We start from the raw sequence: 22,919 nt of genomic DNA on the forward strand, positions 1-22,919 counted from the left end.
CTTACTGGTGCCGCTGGCCGAGGTGCTGCCGCCGTTGGAGCCGCTGCGCATGGAGCCGCTGCCCGAGGCGGCCGAGCCGGTGCCGGAGCCCGAGTCCTCCTGCAGCAGCAGGTCCAGCAGGTCGCTGGAGCTCGACAGGGCGTCGTTGTTCGACGAGTCCTGAGTTTCCGCCTGCTGGGATGGGAGGGGGGAGGAGAGGGGAGATCAGGACTGACCTGGGGGGCTGCATACGCACCTCCCCCAACTCTCACCCTCCTCACAAGACAGGGGTGGGGGGTCCTGCCTGAATGCACAGCTGGTGAGAGAACCCAGGAGTCCTGGCTCCCAGCCCCCCCTGCTCTAACCATCAGCCCCCGCTCCCCTCCCAGAGCCAGGGAGAGAACCCAGGAGTCCTGGCTCCCAGCCCCCCCTGCTCTAATCACCAGCCCCCCACTCCCCTCCCAGAGCCGGGGAGAGAACCCAGGAGTCCTGGCTCCCAGCCCCCCCTGCTCTAATCACCAGCCCCCGCTCCCCTCCCAGAGCCACGGAGAGAACCCAGGAGTCCTGGCTCCCAGCCCCCCCTGCTCTAACCTACCAGCCCCCACTCCCTTCACAGAGCCGGGGAGAGAACCCAGGAGTCCTGGCTCCCAGCCCCCACGATCTAACCCACCAGTCTCCCCTCCCAGCGCCGGGGAAAGAACCCAGGAGTCCTGGCTCCCAGCCGCCCCTGCTCTAACCACCAGCCCCCGCTCCCCTCCCAGAGCCGGGGAGAGAACCCAGGAGTCCTGGCTCCCAGCCCCCCCTGCTCTAACCCACCCGCCCCCTCGGCCCTCCCAGAGCCAGGGAGAGAACCCAGGAGTCCTGGCTCCCAGCCCCCACTGCTCTAACCTACCAGCCCCCACTCCCTTCACAGAGCCGGGGAGAGAACCCAGGAGTCCTGGCTCCCAGCCCCCCTGCTCAGACCCACCAGCCCCCACACCCCTCCCAGAGCCAGGGAGAGAACCCAGGAGTCCTGGCTCCCAGCCCCCCCTGCTGTAACCCACCAGCCCCCACTCCCCTCCCAGAGCCGGGGAGAGAACCCAGGAGTCCTGGCTCCCAGCCCCCCCTGCTCTAACCCACCAGCCCCCACTCCCCTCCCAGAGCCGGGGAGCGAACCCAGGAGTCCTGCCCCCCCCCGCTTTACCCGCGAGCTCCTCACCAGGCAGGTTTCTTTCTGGGGGCCGAGCTCACCAGCGCCAGCCGTCCCGCCCGCCGGGCCGCGGGGCGCCTCCTGCCGCTCGGCCGCCTTGGGGGCCTCCTCCATCTGCAGGAGGTCGAGCTGGAGCGGGGAGCTGCAGCGGGAGTCGAAGGGGGGCGAGTCGGGCCGCTCGGGGGTGGCGGAGCGCGAGGCCTCGGGGGGGCCGGGCCGGCGGGGGCCGAAGGGCTCCCCAAAGGGGGCCGGGAAGTAGGGCGGGGGCAGGACGTAGTTGGGGAGCACCAGGGTCACCACGGGGGCCACCAGGGGGCGGGGAAGTGGGGGGCGGTGGGCGGCTGGCTGGGCGGGAAGACGGGCAGCACGGCGGGGAAGGGGGCCAGGGGCCGGGCGGGGAGCCGGTGCTGTCGGACGCCTGGTGCTGCTTGACGCGCTTGGCCTTGGATTTGCCGCGCCGGCCGGCGCCGCGCCGGGGCCCGCGGTGCCCTGCCGGGAGAAGACAAGGCCGGGGGTTAGCAAAGGGGGACGGGGGCCAGGCCCGAGCCGCCCCCCCGCCGCCGCCGGCCCCGGAGGCAGCCCCCACCTGGCTCGGCGCACGGCCCCTCCCGCCGGCGGCGCCCGGCCGGCGCGTCGAAGACGTGGAGGCGGCTGAGCTCCTGGAAGCGGGTGAGGAACGCCTGCTCCTCCTGCTGGGTGTGCACGCACAGCACCTCCGTGGTGAGCCCCACGCGGCGGTACTGCTCCCGGTCGGGGGGCGCGGGGCCCTCCTCCAGCATCGCCGTGTCTGGGGGGAGACCAAGGGGGGGGGGGAGGCGAGGTCAGCCGGGGGGGGCCGCCGCACGGAGCCGCGTGCGGGGAGAAACGTTACGCGGTGAGCGAGCGGCAGAGCCGGGGACGGAACCCAGGAGTCCTGGCTCCCAACCCCCCATCTAACCCACCAGCCCCCACTCCCCTCCCAGAGCCGGGGAGAGAACCCAGGAGTCCCGGCTCCCAGCCCTTCCCCCACCCCCACCATGCCACCAGTGCCCAGGGAGGACCCTGCGCTTTGTGGGGGGACCCCCCCCTCCAACCCCGCGGGGGCTTGGCCGGCAACTCGGCCGCCACCAACGCAGGAAACGAGGGAGGGAAAAAAAAAAACCTGTCAGCGGAAGGCAAAGAAAAGGGGGGAAATGAAAATCCATTCGGGGAGGCGAATCCAGCGCCCCCCCCCCGGAGTCACCTGCAGGGGTGTCCTGACAGCAGGCGTGGGGGTAAGGGGGAAAAAAGGCAAATTAAATACACACGGGGGGGGGGGGGGGAACCCAGGAGTCCTGGCTCCCAGCCCCTCCTGCTCTAACCTCCCAGCCCCCGCTCCCCTCCCAGAGCCGGGGACAGAACCCAGGAGTCCTGGCTCCCAGCCCCCCTGCTCTAACCTCCCAGCCCCCGCTCCCCTCCCAGAGCCGGGGAGAGAACCCAGGAGTCCTGGCTCCCAGCCCCGCTGCTCTAACCCACCAGCCCCCACTCCCCTCTCAGAGCCGGGGAGAGAACCCAGGAGTCCTGGCTCCCAGCCCCGCTGCTCTAACCCACCAGCCCCCACTCCCCTCCCAGAGCCGGGGAGAACCCAGGAGTCCTGGCTCCCAGCCCCCCCTGCTCTGACCCACCAGCCCCCACTCCCCTCCCAGAGCCGGGGAGAGAACCCAGGAGTCCTGGCTCCCAGCCCCCCCTGCTCTGACCCACCAGCCCCCACTCCCCTCTCAGAGCCGGGGAGAGAACCCAGGAGTCCTGGCTCCCAGCCCCCCCTGCTCTAACCCACCAGCCCCCACTCCCCTCCCAGAGCCGGGGAGAGAACCCAGGAGTCCTGGATGCCGGGGAAGGAAGGGGTGACAGGGGTGTGGGGGGAGCAGAGGCTGCTGGGGGGATAAGGCCCCCTGAATCTGACGCGGTCCCTGAGACGCGGCGGAGACGGGGGGGGGGGTCCCCGACGGCAGGGGGGGAGGCCGGGCGGCTCCCTGCCGCGGCCGGGGAGCCGCCCGCGGCCGGGCCCCTCCCTCCCGGCGGCGCTGTCCCCCGCCCGTACCCGACTCCGGGGCTTTCTTATCTCCCACGTGGACGATGGTACTGCTGAAGCTACACTGACTGGTCAGGGACACCACGCTCTCGGCTTTGCTGGGCAAAGCCAGCGGGGCCAGCGCGGGTCCCGCCGCCGGGGCGGGCGCCTCCTCCTCCCTCCTGGAGCGGCTCGGCAGCGTTTCCTCCGCCGCATCTGTGCAAAGAGACAACGAGGGGTTAATGAGGGGAGACGGGGGGGGGGGGGCGCCGCGGTCCCTGGGGCGGCACGGGGGAAAAAAAACCCAAAAAACCCCGTTCCCGGGCCGTTTTCCCGGGCGGAAAACGCGGCCGCGACCCCCCGGAACGTGCCCCCAAATCGGTTCGATTTCGAGGGCGTCGGGAGCCGGCGCCCGTGGCCGGGAGGGAGGCGTTTCGAGCCCCGGCAGCAGCGACGGGGTAATATCCAGAGGGGGGCAGAGCGGGGAGGGGAACGGGGCAGGCGGGACGGTACCTTTGGCCGAGCCGGCCGCCCGCTGCTTGTCGTCGTCGGAGTTGGAGGAGCCGGTGTACGAGGAGGAGCCACACTTCCGCTTCACCCGGCTGGGGACGGTGCAGCTTTCCAGATACCTAAAAAAAAGCCACAGGCCCCAGGGTTAGCGGGGACAAGGGATCCTGATATAATCGGCCGCCCCACCCCAGAGGTGGCTGCATCTCCGTGCCGGGCGAGGGGTCCCTGGGTAACCTGCCGCCCGCCCCAGAGGTGGCTGCCTCTCCGCGCCGGGTGAGGGGTCCCTGGGTAACCGGCCGCCCCGCCCCAGAGGTGGCCACATCTCAGCGCCGGGCGAGGGGTCCCTGGGTCACCGGCCGCCCCGCCCCAGAGGTGGCCGCATCTCAGCGCCGGGCGAGGGGTCCCTGGGTCACCGGCCGCCCCGCCCCAGAGGTGGCCGCATCTCAGCACCGGGCGAGAGGTCCCTGGGTCACCGGCCGCCCCGCCCCAGAGGTGGCCGCATCTCCGCGCCGGGCGAGGGGTCCCTGGGTCACCGGCCGCCCCGCCCCAGAGGTGGCCGCATCTCAGCGCCGGGCGAGGGGTCCCTGGGTAACCGGCCGCCCCGCCCCAGAGGTGGCCGCATCTCAGCGCCGGGCGAGGGGTCCCTGGGTAACCGGCCGCCCCGCCCCAGAGGTGGCTGCATCTCGGCGCCGGGCGAGGGGTCCCTGGGTCACCGGCCGCCCCGCCCCACAGGTGGCCGCATCTCAGCGCCGGGCGAGGGGTCCCTGGGTCACCGGCCGCCCCGCCCCAGAGGTGGCCGCATCTCCGCGCCGGGCGAGGGGTCCCTGGGTCACCGGCCGCCCCGCCCCAGAGGTGGCCGCATCTCAGCGCCGGGCGAGGGGTCCCTGGGTAACCGGCCGCCCCGCCCCAGAGGTGGCTGCATCTCAGCGCCGGGCGAGGGGTCCCTGGGTAACCTGCCGCCCGCCCCAGAGGTGGCTGCCTCTCCGCGCCGGATGAACTCCCAGTGTGGGGAACGGCTCGGAGCTGGGGTCCCCGGCCCCCTGCTCACCTGATGATCCCGTCCAGGCAGTTGATCTGCTGGTAGGAGTAACTGGACGGCTCCTTCCTGCCGGACTCCTCGGACGAGACCACTTGGCCCGGGCCCAGCGGCGCCTCACACGGGGCCTCCCTGCCTGGCCCGTCGCCGTCCTGGGGCGTCTCCAGGCCTGGAACGAGGGGGGGGCCAGGACTCTGACCTGCGCTGGGGGGCTGGGCAGCCGGCGGCTTGGTGCGGGACTCGATAAACACCTGCTGGCCCTGGTTCTTCACCATGTGCACGTCCTTGCAGAACTGCTGGAAGGTCATCTGGGGACAGGAGGGGGGGTCAGGGCCGTGGCAAGGGGAGCCTGCCCCCAGTCTCCCCCCCCCCCCCCAGCTCTCACCACTGGGCCCCACTCCCCTCCCAGAGCCGGGAAGAGAACCCAGGAGTCCTGGCTCCCAGCCGCCCCTGCTCTAACCCACCAGCCCCCACTCCCCTCCCAGAGCCGGGGAGAGAACCCAGGAGTCCTGGCTCCCAGCCGCCCCTGCTCTGACCCACCAGCCCCCACTCCCCACCCAGAGCCAGGGAGAGAACCCAGGAGTCCTGGCTCCTGGCCCTCTCTGCTCTAACCACCAGCCCCCACTCCCCCTCCTGGAGCCAGGGAGAGAACCCAGGAGTCCTGGAGCCAGGGAGAGAACCCGGGAGTCCTGGCTCCCAGCCGCCCCTGCTCTAACCACCAGCCCCCACTCCCCTCCCAGAGCCGGGGAGAGAACCCAGGAGTCCTGGCTCCCAGCAGTCCCTGCTCTAACCACCAGCCCCCACTCCCCTCCCAGAGCCGGGGAGAGAACCCAGGAGTCCTGGCTCCCAGCCACCCCTGCTCTAACCACCAGCCCCCACTCCCCTCCCAGAGCCGGGGTGGGAACCCAGGAGTCCTGGCTCCCAGCAGTCCCTGCTCTAACCACCAGCCCCCACTCCCCTCCCAGGGCCGGGGCGAGAACCCAGGAGTCCTGGCTCCCAGCCCCCCTGCTCTAACCCCCAGCCCCCGCTCTTACCGGCCGCTGGGCCGGCGTCTCCTCGGCGGGGAGGCCGTTGCTGTCGCTGGAGGAGGCCGCGCTCAGGAACGGCTCGTGGGAGGCGTTGCTGGCCCTGCTGCAGAGGCCCACGGAGCCGTTGCCGTGCACAGGCTGGGGGGGGTGAAGGGAAGGGGGGGGGTTAGCACTTGGGGGGAGCGGGGGGGTGGTGGACGGGGGGGGCTAAGGAGGGAGCTCGACCCACCTGAAGCAGCAGCCGGTGGATCTGCTCCGAGAGCTCCTGGACGTCGGGCTCCGGCGGCCGCATCTTCAGCGCCTTGGGGGCCGTGAAGACGTCTTCGTTGAGGGGACCCCTGTGCGGCGGAGAGGGGGGGGGGAGGGTCAGGGCGAGGCGGGCGGAGCGTCGGGGGGGGGGCGGGGGGGGGGGCGGGACTCACGTGCGGACTTTGTGGCGCCCCATGACGAAGGAGACCTTGCGGCTCCAGGGGTTGACGAAGCTGGACCAGCTGGTGTCGACGGTGACGTACTCGCCGTGGCGGGTGCAGAAGCGGAGCGGGGAGTGGTCGAAGGGCTGCCCGCCGCACTGGAGAACTGGGGGGGCGGGGGGGGGGGGGGATACGGATCAGGGTCTGAGATACACACACCCCGTTCCCCTTCCAGAGCCGGGGAGAGAACCCAGGAGTCCTGGCTCCCAGCCCGCCCTGCTCTAACCACCAGCCCCCACTCCCCTCCCAGAGCCGGGGAGAGAACCCAGGAGTCCTGGCTCCCAGCCCGCCCTGCTCTAACCCACCAGAGCCGGGGAGAGATCCCAGGAGTCCTGGCTCCCAGCCCCCCCTGCTCTAACCCATCAGCCCCCCCTCCCCTCTCAGAGCTGGGGAGAGAACCCAGGAGTCCTGGCTCTCAGCCCCCCCTGCTCTAACCCACCAGCCCCACTCCCCTCCCAGAGCCGGGGAGAGAACCCAGGAGTCCTGGCTCTCAGCCCCCCCTGCTCTAACCCACCAGCCCCCACTCCCCTCCCAGAGCCAGGGAGAGAACCCAGGAGTCCTGGCTCCCAGCCCCCCCCACTCTAACCCACCAGCCCCCAGTGCCCTCCCAGCGCCGGGGAGAGAACCCAGGAGTCCTGGCTCTCAGCCTGCGGCCTGTCCCCTGCAGGGAACTGCCTAGCCAAGGGCAGATGATGCCAGTTGGTGAAAACTCCCCAAGGCCGGGCTGATGTGGCCGGGGTGGGGGCCGAATTCCTTCCTGACCCCCGACCTGGCAATGCGTCGGCCCCCCCGGAGCGCCAGCCCCATCACCCAGGCAGCTAGGGAGAGGGTCTGGGTGTCAGCTGAGGTCACCAGCCCACCCTGGAGCTCAGCTCTGACCTTTCAGAGGAAGGTGGAAAAAAAAAAAATCCCTGAACAGATTTTTGCCAATTGCACATGGGGTCGAATCTCCCTTCCTGACCCCGGCAGGCTGAAGCCCTGAAGCATGAGAGTGGATTGGAGTCAGTGTCCGAATGGGGAGCCGCCAATGACACCTTTCCCCCGGGCACCCTTGGGAATTCCACCTTCCCCACTCAGACACCCCCAGGGTCCCCCCCCATACTCACTTTTTTTGTGGATGGCCAGCATGAGCGGCCTGTCCTCCGGGTGCAGGTAGAAGAGGACGGGGGTGCCAATCAGGTCCTGGGGGAGGTAACCCAGCAGGGGGGCAGCCCTGGGAAAACAGACACCCGTGAGCTGGGGTCCCCGGGCGGCCCCCAGCACCCACCAAGGTCCCGGCCTCGACAGGACCCCCAGCCAAGGCTGACTCCCCCCCGCCCGCCCCAATCCCGGGCTCTGCTCACCTCTCGTCCACGTCCTGGAACAAGCAGCTGGGCGTGTGTCTGGTGGTGAAGATCCGTTTATCGGGCGGGATCCGGGGAGCTGCGGGGTGGGGGACGAGACGCAGGCAGGGGGGTCAGGACGCGGGCTGGGGGCGGGGGGGGGCAGCAGGCAGAGGGAGGAAGCCGAGGGGCTCCCCCCCTGGCCCGTCCGGCCCGGCTCACCTTCGTATCCCGAGTGGATGCGCTCGGCGACGAGCAGGCAGCAGGGCTGGCCCTCGGCGCCGGCCGCGGGGCGCACCTTGGCCAGGTAGGGGGTGAGCCGGAAGGGGGCGTAGGAGAGCTCCCGCCCGCGGCCGCGGCCTCCACTGAGAAACAAACGCCTGCAATAAGACCAGAGGCCAGAGGAGACCGGGACCAACCAGCGACGACAGCAGCGGGAGCCCCCCCGCCCCAGCCCCTGATCCCTCCTCCTCAGTCCGGCTGGGCACACGGGGTCCCCCGGCCCCGCCCCAGAACCCCTCAGCTCAGGCCCAGCTAGTAACACGGGTGGTGGGGTCCCCACCTCGGCCCCCCGATTCTCCCCTCTACCCAGGGACAAGCTGGGAACACGGGGTCCCCTTCCCGGCCCCCCTGCCTGGGAGCTGCTGGGAACACGGGGCGTGGGGATCCCCCAGCCGCCCGGCTTCCGGGGAGCTGCTGGGAACACGGGGTGCCCGGCCCTTCCCGGCGGCACAGACAAGGTCAGCTTGGAAACGGACGGATCCAGGGCCTCCCCGTTGGAGGGTCGCCCGTCTCGCGGCCGGGCCCGGCGGGAGCGAGGAGGCGGCGGTGGGGACGCTGGGATGGGGGGCACGAGGCCATAGGGGGGCCGGCGCGGCACAGGGAAGCTGGCTGGGGTTTGCCGCGTGGGATCAGCCCGGTCCCGAGGGGTCCCCCAGCGCTGCACCCCCCTCACCCCGGCAGAGACGGCACCCCGCCTGCCGCCGGTGGGACTCACCTGATCCGGCAGAAGACCGATTTCTCTTGGGTGTAGTCCACGGCGGCCGGAGCTGGGGACAAAGGCCAAAGGGCGGGGGGGTTAGCGGGGGGCTGGGAAGGCTCGGTGCCCCCCCAGAGTCAGGGAGAGAACCCAGGAGTCCTGGCTCCCAGCCCCCCTGCTCTAACCCACCAGCCTCCACTCCCCTCCCAGAGCTGGGCAGAGAACCCAGGAGTCCTGTCTCCTAGCTCCCTCCCAGCTCTAACCACTAGCCCCCACTCCCCTCCCAGAGCTGGGGAGAGAACCCAGGAGTCCTGGCTCCCAACCCCCCTGCTCTAACCCACCAGCCCCCACTCCCCTCCCAGAGCTGGGGAGAGAACCCAGGAGTCCGGGCTCCCAACCCCCCCTGCTCTAACCCACCAGCCCCCACTCCCCTCCCAGAGCCAGGGAGAGAACCCAGGAGTCCAGGCTCCCAGCTCCCCCTGCTCTAACCACCTGACCCTGCTCCCCTCCCAGAGCCAGAGAGAGAACCCAGGAGTCCGGGCTCCCAGCCCCCCGCCCCCCCGCTCTAACCCACCAGCCCCCACTCCCCTCCCAGAGCCAGGGAGAGAACCCAGGAGTCCAGGCTCCCAGCTCCCCCTGCTCTAACCACCTGACCCTGCTCCCCTCCCAGAGCCAGAGAGAGAACCCAGGAGTCCGGGCTCCCAGCCCCCCCCCCGCTCTAACCCACCAGCCCCCAGAACCCAGGAGTCCTGGCTCCCAGCCCCCCCTGCTCTGACCCACCAGCCCCCACTCCCCTCCCAGAGCCGGGGAGAGAACCCAGGAGTCCTGGCTCCCAGCCCCCCCTGCTCTGACCCACCAGCCCCCGGCCCCTCTCCCAGGCACTCACTGGCCGAGGTGCAGGCGCTCCAGGAGGGCAGGTGGCAGGGGGCGGTGGAGCCGTAGAAGATGCTGACGTCCTGGGGGGCCAGGAAGTCGGCGAAGGGGGCCCCCGTGAAGACGTCCCTCTTGCAGTGCAGGACGGAGGCGGCCTGGTCCGAGATGTAGAGGATCTTGCCGGTGACGAAGGAGACGGCCACGGCGAACGTGTCCTGCGGGGGGGGGGAGAGGGGGCAGTTGGGGCACCGGGAGGGGGGCTCGCGGCGCCGGGGGGGGGGATATCCCGGGATGCGGGGGGGGGGACACTCACGGGGTTCTTGAGGGTGTACTCGGCGGTCATGGCCTCCAGCTCGGCGCCGGTGTACGTGGCCGCGTCCAGGGGGCAGGGCTGGCTCCCGGCGACGGCCCACTGCTGGTAGTAGTCGTGGCTGGCTGCGGGGGGGGGGGGGGGGGAGACCCGGCCGCGCTGCGAGCGGGGGCACCCCCCACCCACCGCAACCCGGGTACCCCCCACAGGCCAGACACCCCGCGGCCTGGCAGCCTCCGCGGTGCCACAGGCGGCGAGTGGGTCCCCGGGATCCCGCCCGGGACCCCCCCACCGGCCCAGCACTCCCTCCCCCGCCAGCCCAGCGCCCCCCCCAGCTGGTGGGCACACCCCCACCCCCACCCTGCCGGCCCAGTGCCCCCCCCCAGCTGGTGCACACACACACACACACACACCCTGCCGGCCCAGTGCCCCCCCCAGCCGGCCCAGCGCCCCCACCTTGCACCTGCTTGACGCAGGCCAGCGCGTACTGCAAGGAGGCCAAGGTGCCCGACTGGCCCTTGCCGCGTTTCTCCGAGGGCAGCCGGATCTTCATCTCCTTCAGCGCCTTCATCAGCTCCTTCTGGGTCTTCACCCGCGCGGACTGCTCGCTGCTACAGGGGGGGGGGGCGAGGGGGGGGGTGAGCCAGCGGGCACAGGCCCAGCCCCCCACCCCCCGCCGGGGCCCAGTGGCACGGAGCGGGAGGAGTTGCCCAAAGGTCAGGTTGGGAGTCAGTGGCAGGCACAGGAAGAGAACCCAGGAGTCCTGGCTGCCAGCCCCCCCCCCCCCGCCCTAACCCACCAGCCCCCACTCCCCTCCCAGCGCCGGGGAGAGAACCCAGGAGTCCTGGCTCCCAGCCCCCCCTGCTCTAACCCACCAGCCCCCGTTCCCCTCCCAGAGCCAGGGAGAGAACCCAGGAGTCCTGGCTCCCAGCCCCCCCCTGCTCTAACCACCAGTCCCCGCTCCCCTCCCAGAGTTGGAGAGAGAACTCAGGAGTCGTGGCTCCCAGCCCCCCCCTGCTCTAACCCACCAGCCCCCGTTCCCCTCCCAGAGCCAGGGAGAGAACCCAGGAGTCCTGGCTCCCAGCCCTCCCCTGCTCTAACCCACCAGCCCCCACTCCCCTCCCAGAGCCAGGGAGAGACCCCAGGAGTCCTGGCTCCCGGCCCCCCTGCTCTAACCCACCAGCCCCCGTTCCCCTCCCAGAGCCAGGGAGAGAACCCAGGAGTCCTGGCTCCCAGCCCCCCCTGCTCTAACCCACCAGCCCCCGTTCCCCTCCCAGAGCCGGGGAGAGAACCCAGGAGTCCTGGCTCCCAGCCTCCCCCCGCTCTAACCACTGGCCCCCACTCCCCTCTTGACTCCCACTTGTAATTCTGCACAGTCTGGCTTCTCCAGAGGGGAGAGGAGCTGACGTGCATCAGCCACGTTGCAGAACATGGTGTGTAGGGGGCAGGGGGGGGGGATCTCCCCTAGGGCTGCGTGCACCCCCCCCCCCACCCGTGCTCGCCTACCTGCAGCCGCTGGTGGAGGGGTTGTCCTGCTCGGAGCTGGTGCTCAGCAGGCTGTAGGCGACGGAGCTGCTGGGGGGAGACGGGCTCTGGGAGTTGGTGCTGCGGGGGGGGGAGAGACGGGGGCCGTTCAGAACCGCGGCCCCGCTGGAGCGGCACGAGGGGCAGGGCACGTGGGGCGGCACGAGGCAGACCCAGAGGGGCCTCCACTCCCCCGGACGCCGGGGTCCGCCCGCCGGCCCAGTGCCCCCCCCCACACCCCCGGACGCCGGGGTCCGCCCGCCGGCCCGGTGCCCCCCCCCACGCCCCCGGACGCCGGGGTCCGCCCGCCGGCCCGGTGCCCCCCCCCCACGCCCCCGGACGCCGGGGTCCGCCCGCCGGCCCGGGGCCCCCCCCCCACGCCCCCGGACGCCGGGGTCCGCCCGCCGGCCCGGTGCCCCCCCCCACGCGCCCCGGACGCCGGGGTCCGCCCGCCGGCCCGGTGCCCCCCCCCCACGCCCCCGGACGCCGGGGTCCGCCCGCCGGCCCGGTGCCCCCCCCACACCCCCAGACGCCGGGGTCCGCCCGCCGGCCCAGTGCCCCCCCCCGCCCCCGGACGCCGGGGTCCGCCAGCCGGCCCAGTGCCCCCCCACGCCCCCGGACGCCGGGGTCCGCCCGCCGGCTCTGCACACCCCCAGATGCCGGGGTCCGCCCGCCAGCCCGGTGCCCCCCCCATGACCCCGGGGTCCACCCCCGCCCCCGGACGTCAGGGTCCGCCCACCGGCCCCCCACGCCCCCCGGACGCCGGGGTCCGGCCCCCCCCCCTTACCTCTTGCTGCTCGCGGTGGTCTCCAGCACGGCCGAGTCCTTGCCGTTCCCGCTGCTGCTGCGGTCGCTGCGCAGCGAGTCCCGCCCGTGGGACTCGGTGCCGCTGGAGCCGTTGCTGTTGGCGTCCATGTCGTCGGCGGCCCGGCCTCGCCGGGGGGCGCCGGCCCCGCCCACGCTCCCCCCCTCGAAGGGGGCCGGGCCCAGCTCGCAGCCGGTGCTCATGATCGGGGGGGAGCCGGGGACGCGCCCCGGGCCGCGGGGAGGTGCAGGGTTCGGGGCGAGAGGCAGAGCCGGGCGGAGGCGTCGGAGGCTGAACCTGTGAGAGCAGAGGGAGCGGCGGTTAGAGGCACCGGGTCCCCCCCGATTCCTAGGTCCAGGGGGCTGCCGGGGGGTGGATTGGCCCCGACACAGACTCGCCCGTCGGCCCAGCACCCCGATATCAGGGCTCCCCCTCCCTCCCCCCACAGCTGTGCCCTCGCCGGCTGTCAGCACCGGGCCACCCCGCTGGTGCTTACCACTCAATTCAACCCCCATTCCCTGGCACACACCCCGCCCGACGGGTGGGGGGGCGGGGAAGGAGCTCCCCATCACACCCCATGGCACATGGACAGGCAGGCTTATTACTCATCAGACATACACTGCTACGGGACAGACGCTGCCCAGAGCCGGGGAAAGAACCCAGGAGTCCTGGCTCCCAGCCCCCCCTGCTGTAACCCACCAGCCCCCACTCCCCTCCCAGAGCTGGGGAGAGAACCCAGGAGTCCTGCCTCCCGTCCCGCCCTGCTCTCACCACTAGCCCCCACTCCCCTCCCCAAGTTTGGGAGAGAACCGAGAGTCCTGTCTCCCACCCCCACACCCCCCCACTCTAACCACCAGCCCCCACTCCCCTCTCAGAGCCGGGGAGAGAATCCAGGAGTCCACCACCCACCCCGCTTTAACCACTAGACTCCACTCCTCTCCCAGAGCCGGGGAGAGAACCCAGGCGTCCTGGCTCCCAGCCCCCATCCCACTTTAATGACTAGACTCCACTCCCCTCCCAGAGCCGGGGAGAGAACCCAGGAGTCCTGGCTCCCAGCCCCCATCCCGCTTTAATGACTAGACTCCACTCCTCTCCCAGAGGCGGGGAGAGAACCCAGGAGTCCTGGCTCCCAGCCCCCATCCCGCTTTAACGACTAGACTCCACTCCTCTCCCAGAGCCGAGGAGAGAACCCAGGCATCCTGGCTCCCAGCCCCCATCCCGCTTTAACCACTAGACTCCACTCCTCTCCCAGAGCCGGGGAGAGAACCCAGGCATCCTGGCCCATTGTCCACGTCTCCTCTCCGCTGCATCACTTCCGACGGCCAGGGGCTCGGGCCCCTGGCCGTGGGTCGGGGCAGGACCCCGGGGCACAGCCCGGAGGTGCGGGCCCCGAGCCCCACCCCAGACGCCGGCCCCTTTCTCCCGAGCCCGCTGGAGCCGGTCACGTGGGGCCCACGGCAGTGCCGGGAGCGCTTAGCCCAGAGAGCCGCTGTGGGTCTATTTCGGGCAGCAAAGCCGGCCTATTCTTAGCTCGGCTCTTTGCTTCCAGCCGGGGGGCGGGAGCCAGAACTCCTGGTTCTCTCCCTGGCTCTGGGAGGGAAGTGGGGGCTAGTGGTTAGAGCGGGAGAACCCAGGCGTCCTGGCCCCCTGCCCCCCCCTGCTCTGACCCACCAGCCCCCACTCCCCGCCCAGAGCCGGGGCGCTAAGCCGGTCTGGGCCGGAGCCAAAGGTTTGTAAACAGCGAGTCGGCAGAGACCCGGATTCGCCCATTGCGAGATCCGCAGGCCCCCCCCCCCCGAAAGCCCCACGGCTGTGCCTACAATCGCCCATTTCAAATGCTTTAGCTACCAGCCGGGACCTGAGCCCCGCGCGCCACGTTCCCCTGGCAACAAGAGGCAGCGATGGGGGAAGTCAACAGGCGGTTACCAGAGAAACTGGGAATTTGGTGCTCGGGTCCTGACAGATACGTACACCAACAAATGGATTTTTTTTTTTTAAAATGCTGCTTTAGACAGACAGACATTGGTGACGGATGGATGGATACTTCTCCTGCTGAAGACCCAGATCTTCTGGGTGTGGAAAACAAGAGACCTGATCCCATAGTTAACGGAACCGAACGAAAAGTGCGGACCACCGTAACTCGTGACGGCGACCGGGATGAGCTGTGCGCGTGCTCAGCTGTTTTCGGAAGAGGAGCCTTTAATTTAAGGGGCATCAACATGGATTTGAGGAGCCTCACTTTACGAGCCCAGCTGGGGACACTTTGGCCCAAAACGTTACACCGATTGGGGGGACCATCTGGTTTACCCAGGGCTTACCTACACCCCGACTGGCATGAAAGGAGCTCAATCCATTTAGATGCACACCTTTAATGACTTGGGGGAAAGTCTCTATGTGGCTGCTTATTCCGGAGTAAGTGCACCCTGTTCAGATTTCGTCCACACTAGCAATGGAGTGAATTCACATCAGACCAGGGCGCTCTTATTCCAGATTAAGGCCTTGGCGACACACCAAAAGCTGTATTGCTTTAACCACCCCAGAACGGTTCTGATTTCGATATCCTGCAAGGTTCCTCCCAGTTTGATTGAAACTGGAAGACAGTGCGTCCACACGGCCTGGTGGGCGACTGAAACTAAGATGTTTAAAAAATAAATTAAAAATCGCACCTTGATTCAATAGCCCCGAATCAATAAGAAGAGAGAAATTTAAAGCTCAGAGTTGGCCTGGAAAAAAAAATAAATTCTATCTTTTCTAAAGACAACATTAAACCCACCACTTGCTAGGATTTTTCACACACACACACACACACACACACACACACACGAAAAACACCACAACTACGCGCGCACACGTATTTAGCAGGGAAAAGGTGTTTCTAAGCAAGCGAACCCTGCCCCGGCTGCGTCTGCAACCCAGATACGACCGCCCCAAAGCGGCGTGTGTGTCTGTCTACACCAGAACCTTGCGCCAATTTAATTTAAGGGGAGAGATTTTGAAGCGATTGAAACTGGCGCAAAGAGCTGCATGGCCACTTTTCCAGTCTTCGCGGGGCAGATAAGCCTAGCCCCCGCCCCGGGGCTTGCACCAGCCGCACTCAATTGGTTTAAAACCTGATTTAAGTGAATCCAGCAGCAAAGCTGGGGGGCAGGGGGGGGAGATGACTGGTGTCTCCCAGCGGGGAGAGAGTAAATTTCAGCTCCTGCCTGTCTGATAAGCTCAGGAAAGGAGTTAAAAACACGGACCCGCTTGCACAGCCGACTCGATGGTAAACGCTTCCCCCGGAAGCCGTTCGAGACCCATCTGCAGAACAAATCCAGTCACCCACGACCACCCGCATCCCAAGCCGGTTGCTTCAATTCTTGCATCCTTTCCCCGGTGCTGTTTCCTAACACGTTTGCTCCACGCGCACCGGACTAACCGGCCACCCCTCTCTCCAAAGCGGGCGCGCGCATCTCCCGTGCTGGCTTTCCACCCCCCCCCCCCTGCCCTGGTGGCGGTGCAAAACCTCGCCCTACCAAAAAAAAAAAAAAAAAGAATACAGCGTCCCAGGGCTAATTAGCATGGCAGTGACGAAAAGCCGGCGGCTGGCACGCCCTGCCTTGGCAAAGCAGGCCAGTCGGCACGACTGCTCCCTTTGCAGCGAGAACATTTTGTGCTGGCAGAACAAATCATCCGCGTGTCGGCACCAGCTGACCTCCAGGGAGGAGCCGGCAGCCCTAGATCCGGGGAGGGAAGGCGGCGAGAACAGGGGCGCGCCGAAATCACCGGCGAGGGGGGAGGATTTCACACTCACAGCGACAGCGGCACGTCTCTGGGGTGCTGCCTCTTGTCGGCGCTGCACACCCCGCCACGGCCGGCCGGCTCCTCCCGGCTGCCCAGGGCTCCAGGGTGCATCCTCCGCCGCCAGGCACCCCCCAAATGCCGCCGGCGGCTCCGGCAGAGACGCTGCCCCCACTTGTGTAATGCCCGGCGGCCTCGGCATTGGCCGCCCGCCGGGTGACGTCAGCGCCGTGTTACACAGCCCCGCACGTGGACGGTGGTGCGGCCAACCCCAGGTTCCGGGGCGGCTCTCATTGGCCGAACGGGCCGACCAATGGGAGCCAGGTCTGCCGGCATAATCAACCAGCAAAAGCATCAACAAACCGCATGCCAGCTGCTGGCAGGGCACCAAAATCAGACGAGGGGGAAAACAGAGCCAAGCAGGACGGGCCAGGATTTTTGTTGTAAGGCCTCCACGGGGCTGGTAACGAGGCAGATTTGGGAGGTTTCCCGGCCCCTGTGGGAAATTTGGAAAATTTTTACAAACTGGGGGGGTGGCGGAGGGGAGACCCACAATTGAATCCAAAACGTTCACCCGGATCCTTTCTAACTGTGTCGCCCCATTTCCTTAAAACCCCACTTTGGATCCGCCCCGCCAGACCTTGAAAAACAAAAAAAAAAAACATTCCAGAGACGCCCGATCGAATGGCTCACGGTCAGCCGCGGGACGGCCTTAGCCGCTCCTAAGAAGGAAGGGGACCCAGTGGGACAGGACCCAGCTACTTGTCGGAGATCTGTACAGCTCCAAGCACATTTGGGGTCGACACGGGGACGGCAGGCCAAATCCAGACGGCCACATGCCAGGACCACAGAGTCACCGCTGGCCCTGGGAAGGTGGGCACGACATCCAGTAGCAAGCAGCCGGCGGGAGGGCCGGCATTGGTAAATATTCTGCTCTGTGGCAGATAAGAGATCCCCGAGGAGGCACAGGGAACGGAGGCACAGGAGGGGTGAAAATATTGACTCTCGCCCACGCCGGCTGATAAGGCGGCCGCGTTCGCGTCCCCTTTCGCCGATAAATATTTGCGCTGTCAGCAAATACGAGGGAAGAGGCAGCACTCGGCCGGGCGCCCCCGAGCAACCCTGCTGCTCCCGGCACCGGCAAAGCCAAGCCCCGCCAGGCCCAGAAACGGAGGGGATCTCAGCCCAGTTCCCTAAATGGCCCCCTAAGGATTGAACTCACAACCCTGGGTTTAGCCGGCCAATGCTAGAACCCCTGAGCTCTCCCTCCCCCCACTACTGCAAACCTGAGCTGGGGGCTGTGCTGCTACCAGCTCCTGCCTCAGTTTCCCCCCCCCGGCACCGTGGAAATGGCGCACAGCCAGCCTCAGTTTCCCTCGCAGACGGCTCCGAGGCCAAAGGCCTGGCGCTCCCGGAAGCTCGTTTGGCCCCGGATGGGAGGCCTGGGTCCCCCACTTCAGTCCTTGCCATGGAAACCGGAGCCCTGCCAGATTCGCACCCGCGCTCCCCTTCACTCAGCCGCCGCAAGAGGCGCCCGCAGGTCGGGAGTGGAGCCCAGCTGGCCCCCTCTTCTCCCCACCGGCTCCATTGTTTCCCACCGCCCAGCTCGTCTGCAGGGCCATTATCCCACCGCCCCCGCCAGCCCTTTGATGCAGGGCTCCGGAGAGCGGCGGACTCCCCCCCTCCACCCAGCCCACTCAGGGGAAGTGCAGTGTTCCTGCCAGGGGTTAATTACACAGGGCAGGCGAGGGATGACAGAGCCAGAAGGGAATGAATGCTCTGAGAAGTTCACTGCTTCCCTCCCAGAGCCGGGGGAGAGAACCCAGGCGTCCTGGCTCCCAGCCCCCGCTGCTCTAACCCACCAGCCCCCACTCCCCTCCCAGAGCCAGGGAGAGAACCCAGGAGTCCTGGCTCCCAACCCCCCCTGCTCTAACCCACCAGCCCCCACTCCCCTCCCAGAGCCAGGGAGAGAACCCAGGAGTCCTGGCTCCCAGCCCCCCCTGCTCTAACCCACCAGCCCCCACTCCCCTCCCAGAGCCAGGGAGAGAACCCAGGAGACCAGGAAATGCGTCTCCTGCACCCAGTCAGCTGTAACCGGAGCCCCGCTGAGCCAGATTCCTGACATAACCAGGTCACCCGCTCCGGTCCCTTCGCAGGGGCCCTTATGTAATATTTCCCAGCCAGGTACCCGCCTGGCAGCTCCTTACACAACATGCCAGCCCCCCGGGGGGCTTTCCAGGCGCCGCGGCGGTGTCACCGGAGCAGCGCGCCTGCCATTGGCCCTGTCCCAGGGGGCGGAGGATGTGGGGCAGGCATAAAAACGCCCGAGCTCTGCCCGGCCGCCCGCCCCGGGCCAAGTTTGCCGTGTGGAAATAAACCAAGGCAGAGCGCCGGGAACACTGTGTTCTCTCGGCTTAACCACAGGCTGGTCGGAGCCAGCGACTCCCTCCCCTGCTCTCACATGCTAATTTATTCCTTGGCTGCTCCCAGCGCTGGGGAAAGAACCCAGGCGTTCTGGCTCCCAGCCTGCCCTGCTCTAACCACTAGCCTCCACTTCCCTCCCAGAGCCAGGGAGAGAACCCAGGAGTCCTGGCTCCCGCCTCCCCCCACTCTAACCCACCAGCCCCCACTCCCCTCCCAGAGCCAGGGAGAGAACCCAGGAGTCCTGGCTCCCAGCCGCCCCCGCTCTAACCACCAGCCCCTACTCCCCTCCCAGCACCAAGGAGAAAACCCAGGAGTCCTGGCTCCTGCCCCCACCCCCCAACCACTAGCCCCCACTTCCCTCCCAGAGCCAGGGAGAGATCCCAGGAGTCCTGGCTCCCGCCTCCCCCCTGGCTCTAACCACTAGCCTCCACTCCCCTCCCAGAGCCAGGGAGAGAACCCAGGAGTTCTGGCTCCCAGCCCCCCCTGCTCTAACCACCAGACCCTACTTCCCTCCCAGAACCAGAGATCCACCGCTGCCGGTAGACAGACACGCGCTAGCTCGCTGAAAACAGCAGCGGAAGTAGCGGGGGTGGGTGGGGTGGGAGTATGTCCGGGCGTGTTTCTGGCCCATCCATTGTTTACGGCTGGTCTTAGCATGCTCCAAGCCGCGGTGCAGACGCACCCCAGGCATCCCCCCTTCTTTCCCTCCCGCCACCCCCGAAAACCCCCCCCGGTACCACCCCTGCCGTGGGCCTCAAACCAACAGCAGCCAGGCTGAGCAAACTGGGACTCGCCTCCGGGGGGGGCGACGAGCCGTGGGTATCTCGGCGGGACCGGAGAACAGACAGCGGTGGAGCTGGAAGCAGTCCAAGGAGCCCTGCACGTGGCAAAACACGGCGCCACGCCCCCCCGCCCACACACCCCCTGTGTGCCAACAAAGACCGAGCGCTCCAATAACCTCTGCCCTACTGTATTTTTTTATTACGCCAATCGCACGGCTTGACACAGGCCAGGATTGCACCATCGACAGTAACCCCGGCACGCCGGCTCTTTCCAAAACAACCCATGACGCGCGGAAAGCTCGCCAGCGCGCTTTTAGGCGGCCAGGCGCGAACGGTCCTCCGTTTCCCGATACACACCGGCGATTCGGCATCCCCAAAACCACGGGGCAGAATTTCGCGGGCTTTGTGCAACCCCCCGGGGGCTCGCACCGGACGATCCGGCTCACTCCTGGAGGGGAGGGAGGGAGGAGAGACGGTTACCATCCTCTGGGTCATCCCGAGCCAGGCAAAAGCAGGAATTGAGGAGACGCCTGGTTTAGGAACGGAACCGATGGCGTTTAATTCGGGCCTGGCTCCCAGGAAGAACCCTTGATCCTCTTGACAGCCCAGGGCATGGATGTTCTCAGCCGTAATCCGTATGCCGGCAGCCCATCAGCGGCTAAGCCATCCGCCCCGCTGCCCGGTGTGTACTATTCCCCCCCACCCCACACACACAAAGGTCGGAGGGCCCTGGAGAATCCAGCACCGGGCCGATCTGCAGGGGGCACGCAACCTCCCGGCTGGCGGACGGGGGCTCCTCCTCTTCGGGCCCAGGAGGGATTGGGATGGAGACGTTTCGGTACCAAGCAGGGAGATTTCCCAAAAAGAGAGGGGGGTATTTACCAGTGCCAGGAACCGGCAAGGAGAACAGGCGTGGCAAGGAACGCGAGCCCTGCGCCTCCGGGTCCCCACGGAGTCGTTACCCCGAAAGGCTGCAAGCCAGGACTCCTGGGTTCTCTCCCCAGCTCTGGGAGGGCAATGGGGGCTAGTGGTTAGAGCAGCAGGGGCTGGGAGCCTGGACTCCTGGGTTCTCTCCCCGGCTCTGGGAGGGGAGTGGGGGCTGGTGGTTAGAGCAAGGGGGGCTGGGAGCCAGGACTCCTGGGTTCTCTCCCCAGCTCTAGGACGGGTGTGGGGGCTGGAGGTTAGAGCAGGGGGGGCTGGGAGCCAGGACTCCTGGGTTCTATCCCCAGCTCTAGAAGGGGAGTGGGGGCTGGTGGGTTACAACAGGGGGGGAGGGGGAGAGCCAGGACTCCTGGGGCCCCGGCTCAGCTTTGCCATTGTGCGCTCCTGCGTCACTCCCCTTGACGCACACACACACACACAGACACAGACACACACACAGACACACACAAAGGACAGCTCACGCACAGAGCAAGGCTGCAGCAGCAGGCACAAAGAGCTCCCAGCCGAAACGCGCCGGGAGCCTCCTGGCCATGACACTCTCCCGGGGCTCTGGGCCCGCTGGCCGAGGGGGTAACACAATGACTCAGTCGCCCCCCCTCTCCCAAGCCCCGCTTACATAAGCCCCTTGCGGCGATTATGAAAGGGGCCCACACGCACTTGTGGGTCCAGCTACCTCCCCGGCTCATTCAAGGGTGGGGGGGGATCTCCTGTCCTCCCCCCCAGGTGTGGGCTCCTGAGATGCAGCTAGCTCTGGGGTGAGGCACTGGAGCGTAGCACCACCGCCACGCCCCCTATGGGGAGCAGAAAGGGGGGCGGTGCCGGGGCCCCCCGCACAGCTCCGCTGACCCCCCCCACCCACAAGAGAATCCCACCCGCCCGCTGCTCAGACCCCACAAGCCCTGTCTGGGAGCTCCCCCCGAAAACTCCCCCCCGGCGCCGTCCGCTCCCAAGTCACCCTCATCAGCCCATCCCCCAGGCCCCATGCCAAAGGGGAGGTGCCCCCCCCAGCACCTCCTCCCATAGACCCCCAACTCCACCCCCCACGGATGCCCTATGGGACCCTCACATCCATAAACCCAGGACCCCAATCTGATATGGACTCCCCCCCATCCCCTCTGCCCTACATAACCCCCAGGCCAGCCCCTCCCCATCCTACAGACACCTCCAAACCCCTTCCCCTCCCCATGGATGCCCCCCACCATAGAGATCCCAGACTCTCTGCCCTAAGGGACCCCCTCATGCCAGATCCTCCCCCTCCAGGCTAGTCCCGCCCCCCCCCCCAATAAAGGATCTTCGAGCCACCCCACAGCCCTATGAAATCCCCCAAACCCCTTAGTTCCTCCCCTTAGGGACCCCCCCATAGCCCCTCTGCACCCCCATGCGACCCCCAACTCTCAAATCCTAGCCTCTCACCCAGCCCCACTACTCCCTCAGCCTAGGGACCCACAGCCTCTCTGCCCTATAGGTGCCCCCACAGCATCTCTGCCATATGGGACTCCAAAGCCCTCCGCGCCCCCACACGGCCCCTCTGCCCTATGGGATCCCCCACAGCCCCGCCTCTGCCCTACGGGATCCCCATAGCCCCCCGCAGCCTCTCTGCCCCACAGAATCCCTACAGTCCCCTCTCACAACCCCTCTACCCTATGGGATCCCCCACAGCTTCTCTGCCCCACAGGATCCTCACCCCCCCCCAACAATCCCTCTGCCCTACAGGATCCCCACAGCCAACCCACAGCCCCCCTGCCCTATGCGATACCCACAGCCACCCCCTGCCGTATAGGATCCTACAGCCCCCCCCATGCCCTCCCTGCCCACAGGACCCCCACAGCTCCCCCCTCTGCCCCACGGGACCCCCCACAGCCCTTCCAGGCCCCAGCCCCACAGACTCAGCCCCCTGGCTCCCCCCTGTGCCCCACGGGATCCCCACAGCTCCCCCATCTGCCCTACGGGATCCCCACAGCCCCCACGCCCCCTTATAGCCCCACAGACTCAGCCCCCCGGCTCCCCACTCTGCCCTACGGGATCCCCCACGAGACCCCTCCCTCCACCCCCCGGGATCCCCACAGCCCCCCTGCCCCACGGGGCCCCCAGCCTCACGGGGCCAGGTTCCCCCCCCCGCCCTACGGGATCCCCACAGTCTCTCTGCCCCACAGCTCCCCCCCAGCCCCACAGACTCAGCCCCCCAACTCCCCCCCACGGGATCCCCACAGCCCCCCTGCCCCACGGGGCCCCCAGCCTCACGGGGCCGGCTCCCGCCCTACGGGATCCCCACAGTCTCTCTGCCCCCCGGCTCCCCCCCAAGCCCCACGGACTCAGCCCCCCCCCCGGCTCCCTCCTCTACCCCACGGGATCCCCACAGTCCCCCTGCCCCCCGGCTCCCTCCCAACCCCAGGGACTCAGCCCCACGGTATCCCCCTGGCCCCCGTGCCCCACGGCTCCCCCCAGCCGCACGGGCTCAGCCCCCCCCGGGATCCCCACGGCTCCCCCACCCCAGGGGACCCCCCCCCACAGCCCTTCCGGACCCCCAGCCCCACGGCCTCAGCCCCACGGCTCCCCCCTCCGCCCCACCGGAACCCCACAGCCCCCCAGCCCCACAGGCCCCCCAGCCCCACGGATCCCTCCCCCTGGCTCCTCCCTCCACCCCCCGGGGATCCCCACAGCCCCCCTGCCCCACAGGGCCCCCAGCCCCCCGGCTCCCGCCCCACGGGACCCCCAGCCCCACGGACCCCGCTCCCCCCACGCGCCCCACTCACCGCGGCGCCGCTCCCCGTCTGCCCCTTTGGCAGCGCAGCCCCCACGCCCAGCCCCGCCCCGCGCCGCTCGCCCCCATTGGCCGCCGCCGGCCCCGCCCCGCTCGCCGCCCATTGGCCGACCGGCCGCTCGCGGGCTCCCATTGGCCGGCCGGGCCCCGGGCATGCAGGCGGCCGCGTGAGGCCG

The 22,919-nt window shown here is 68.6% G+C and overlaps 1 protein-coding gene and 1 long non-coding RNA gene across 9 annotated transcripts; both read right to left on the bottom strand.

The window, feature by feature from the left end:
- Window positions 1-33: 33 nt before the first annotated feature.
- On the bottom strand, window positions 34-22,772 carry PER1 (period circadian regulator 1). 8 transcript variants are annotated; one of them, XM_045000122.1, is made up of 19 exons: window positions 22,736-22,772; window positions 12,037-12,351; window positions 11,232-11,330; window positions 10,182-10,336; window positions 9,729-9,850; window positions 9,429-9,630; window positions 8,561-8,612; window positions 7,786-7,928; window positions 7,585-7,663; window positions 7,348-7,454; window positions 6,194-6,347; window positions 6,001-6,109; window positions 5,778-5,909; window positions 4,756-5,051; window positions 3,711-3,826; window positions 3,228-3,413; window positions 1,755-1,955; window positions 1,178-1,657; window positions 34-171 (listed from the first exon to the last, which is right to left on the bottom strand). In XM_045000122.1, exons 2-18 carry the CDS (start codon window positions 12,255-12,257, stop codon window positions 1,206-1,208), a joined length of 2,826 nt encoding a protein of 941 aa, XP_044856057.1. In that variant the 5' UTR covers window positions 12,258-12,351; window positions 22,736-22,772; the 3' UTR covers window positions 34-171; window positions 1,178-1,205. The 8 variants fall into 8 exon arrangements, with proteins under 8 accessions (XP_044856057.1, XP_044856051.1, XP_044856054.1 ...); XM_045000116.1 differs by lacking the exon at window positions 22,736-22,772 and adding an exon at window positions 20,448-21,012; XM_045000119.1 differs by lacking the exon at window positions 22,736-22,772 and adding an exon at window positions 20,640-20,999.
- LOC123356739 lies at window positions 19,213-20,131 on the bottom strand. Its single transcript, XR_006575438.1, has 2 exons — window positions 19,923-20,131; window positions 19,213-19,488 (listed from the first exon to the last, which is right to left on the bottom strand). It is a non-coding gene; the product is annotated as an uncharacterized LOC123356739 (long non-coding RNA).
- Window positions 22,773-22,919: the final 147 nt, after the last annotated feature.

This window comes from Mauremys mutica, chromosome 26 (genome assembly GCF_020497125.1).
Source record: "Mauremys mutica isolate MM-2020 ecotype Southern chromosome 26, ASM2049712v1, whole genome shotgun sequence".
NCBI lineage: Eukaryota > Metazoa > Chordata > Testudines > Geoemydidae > Mauremys > Mauremys mutica.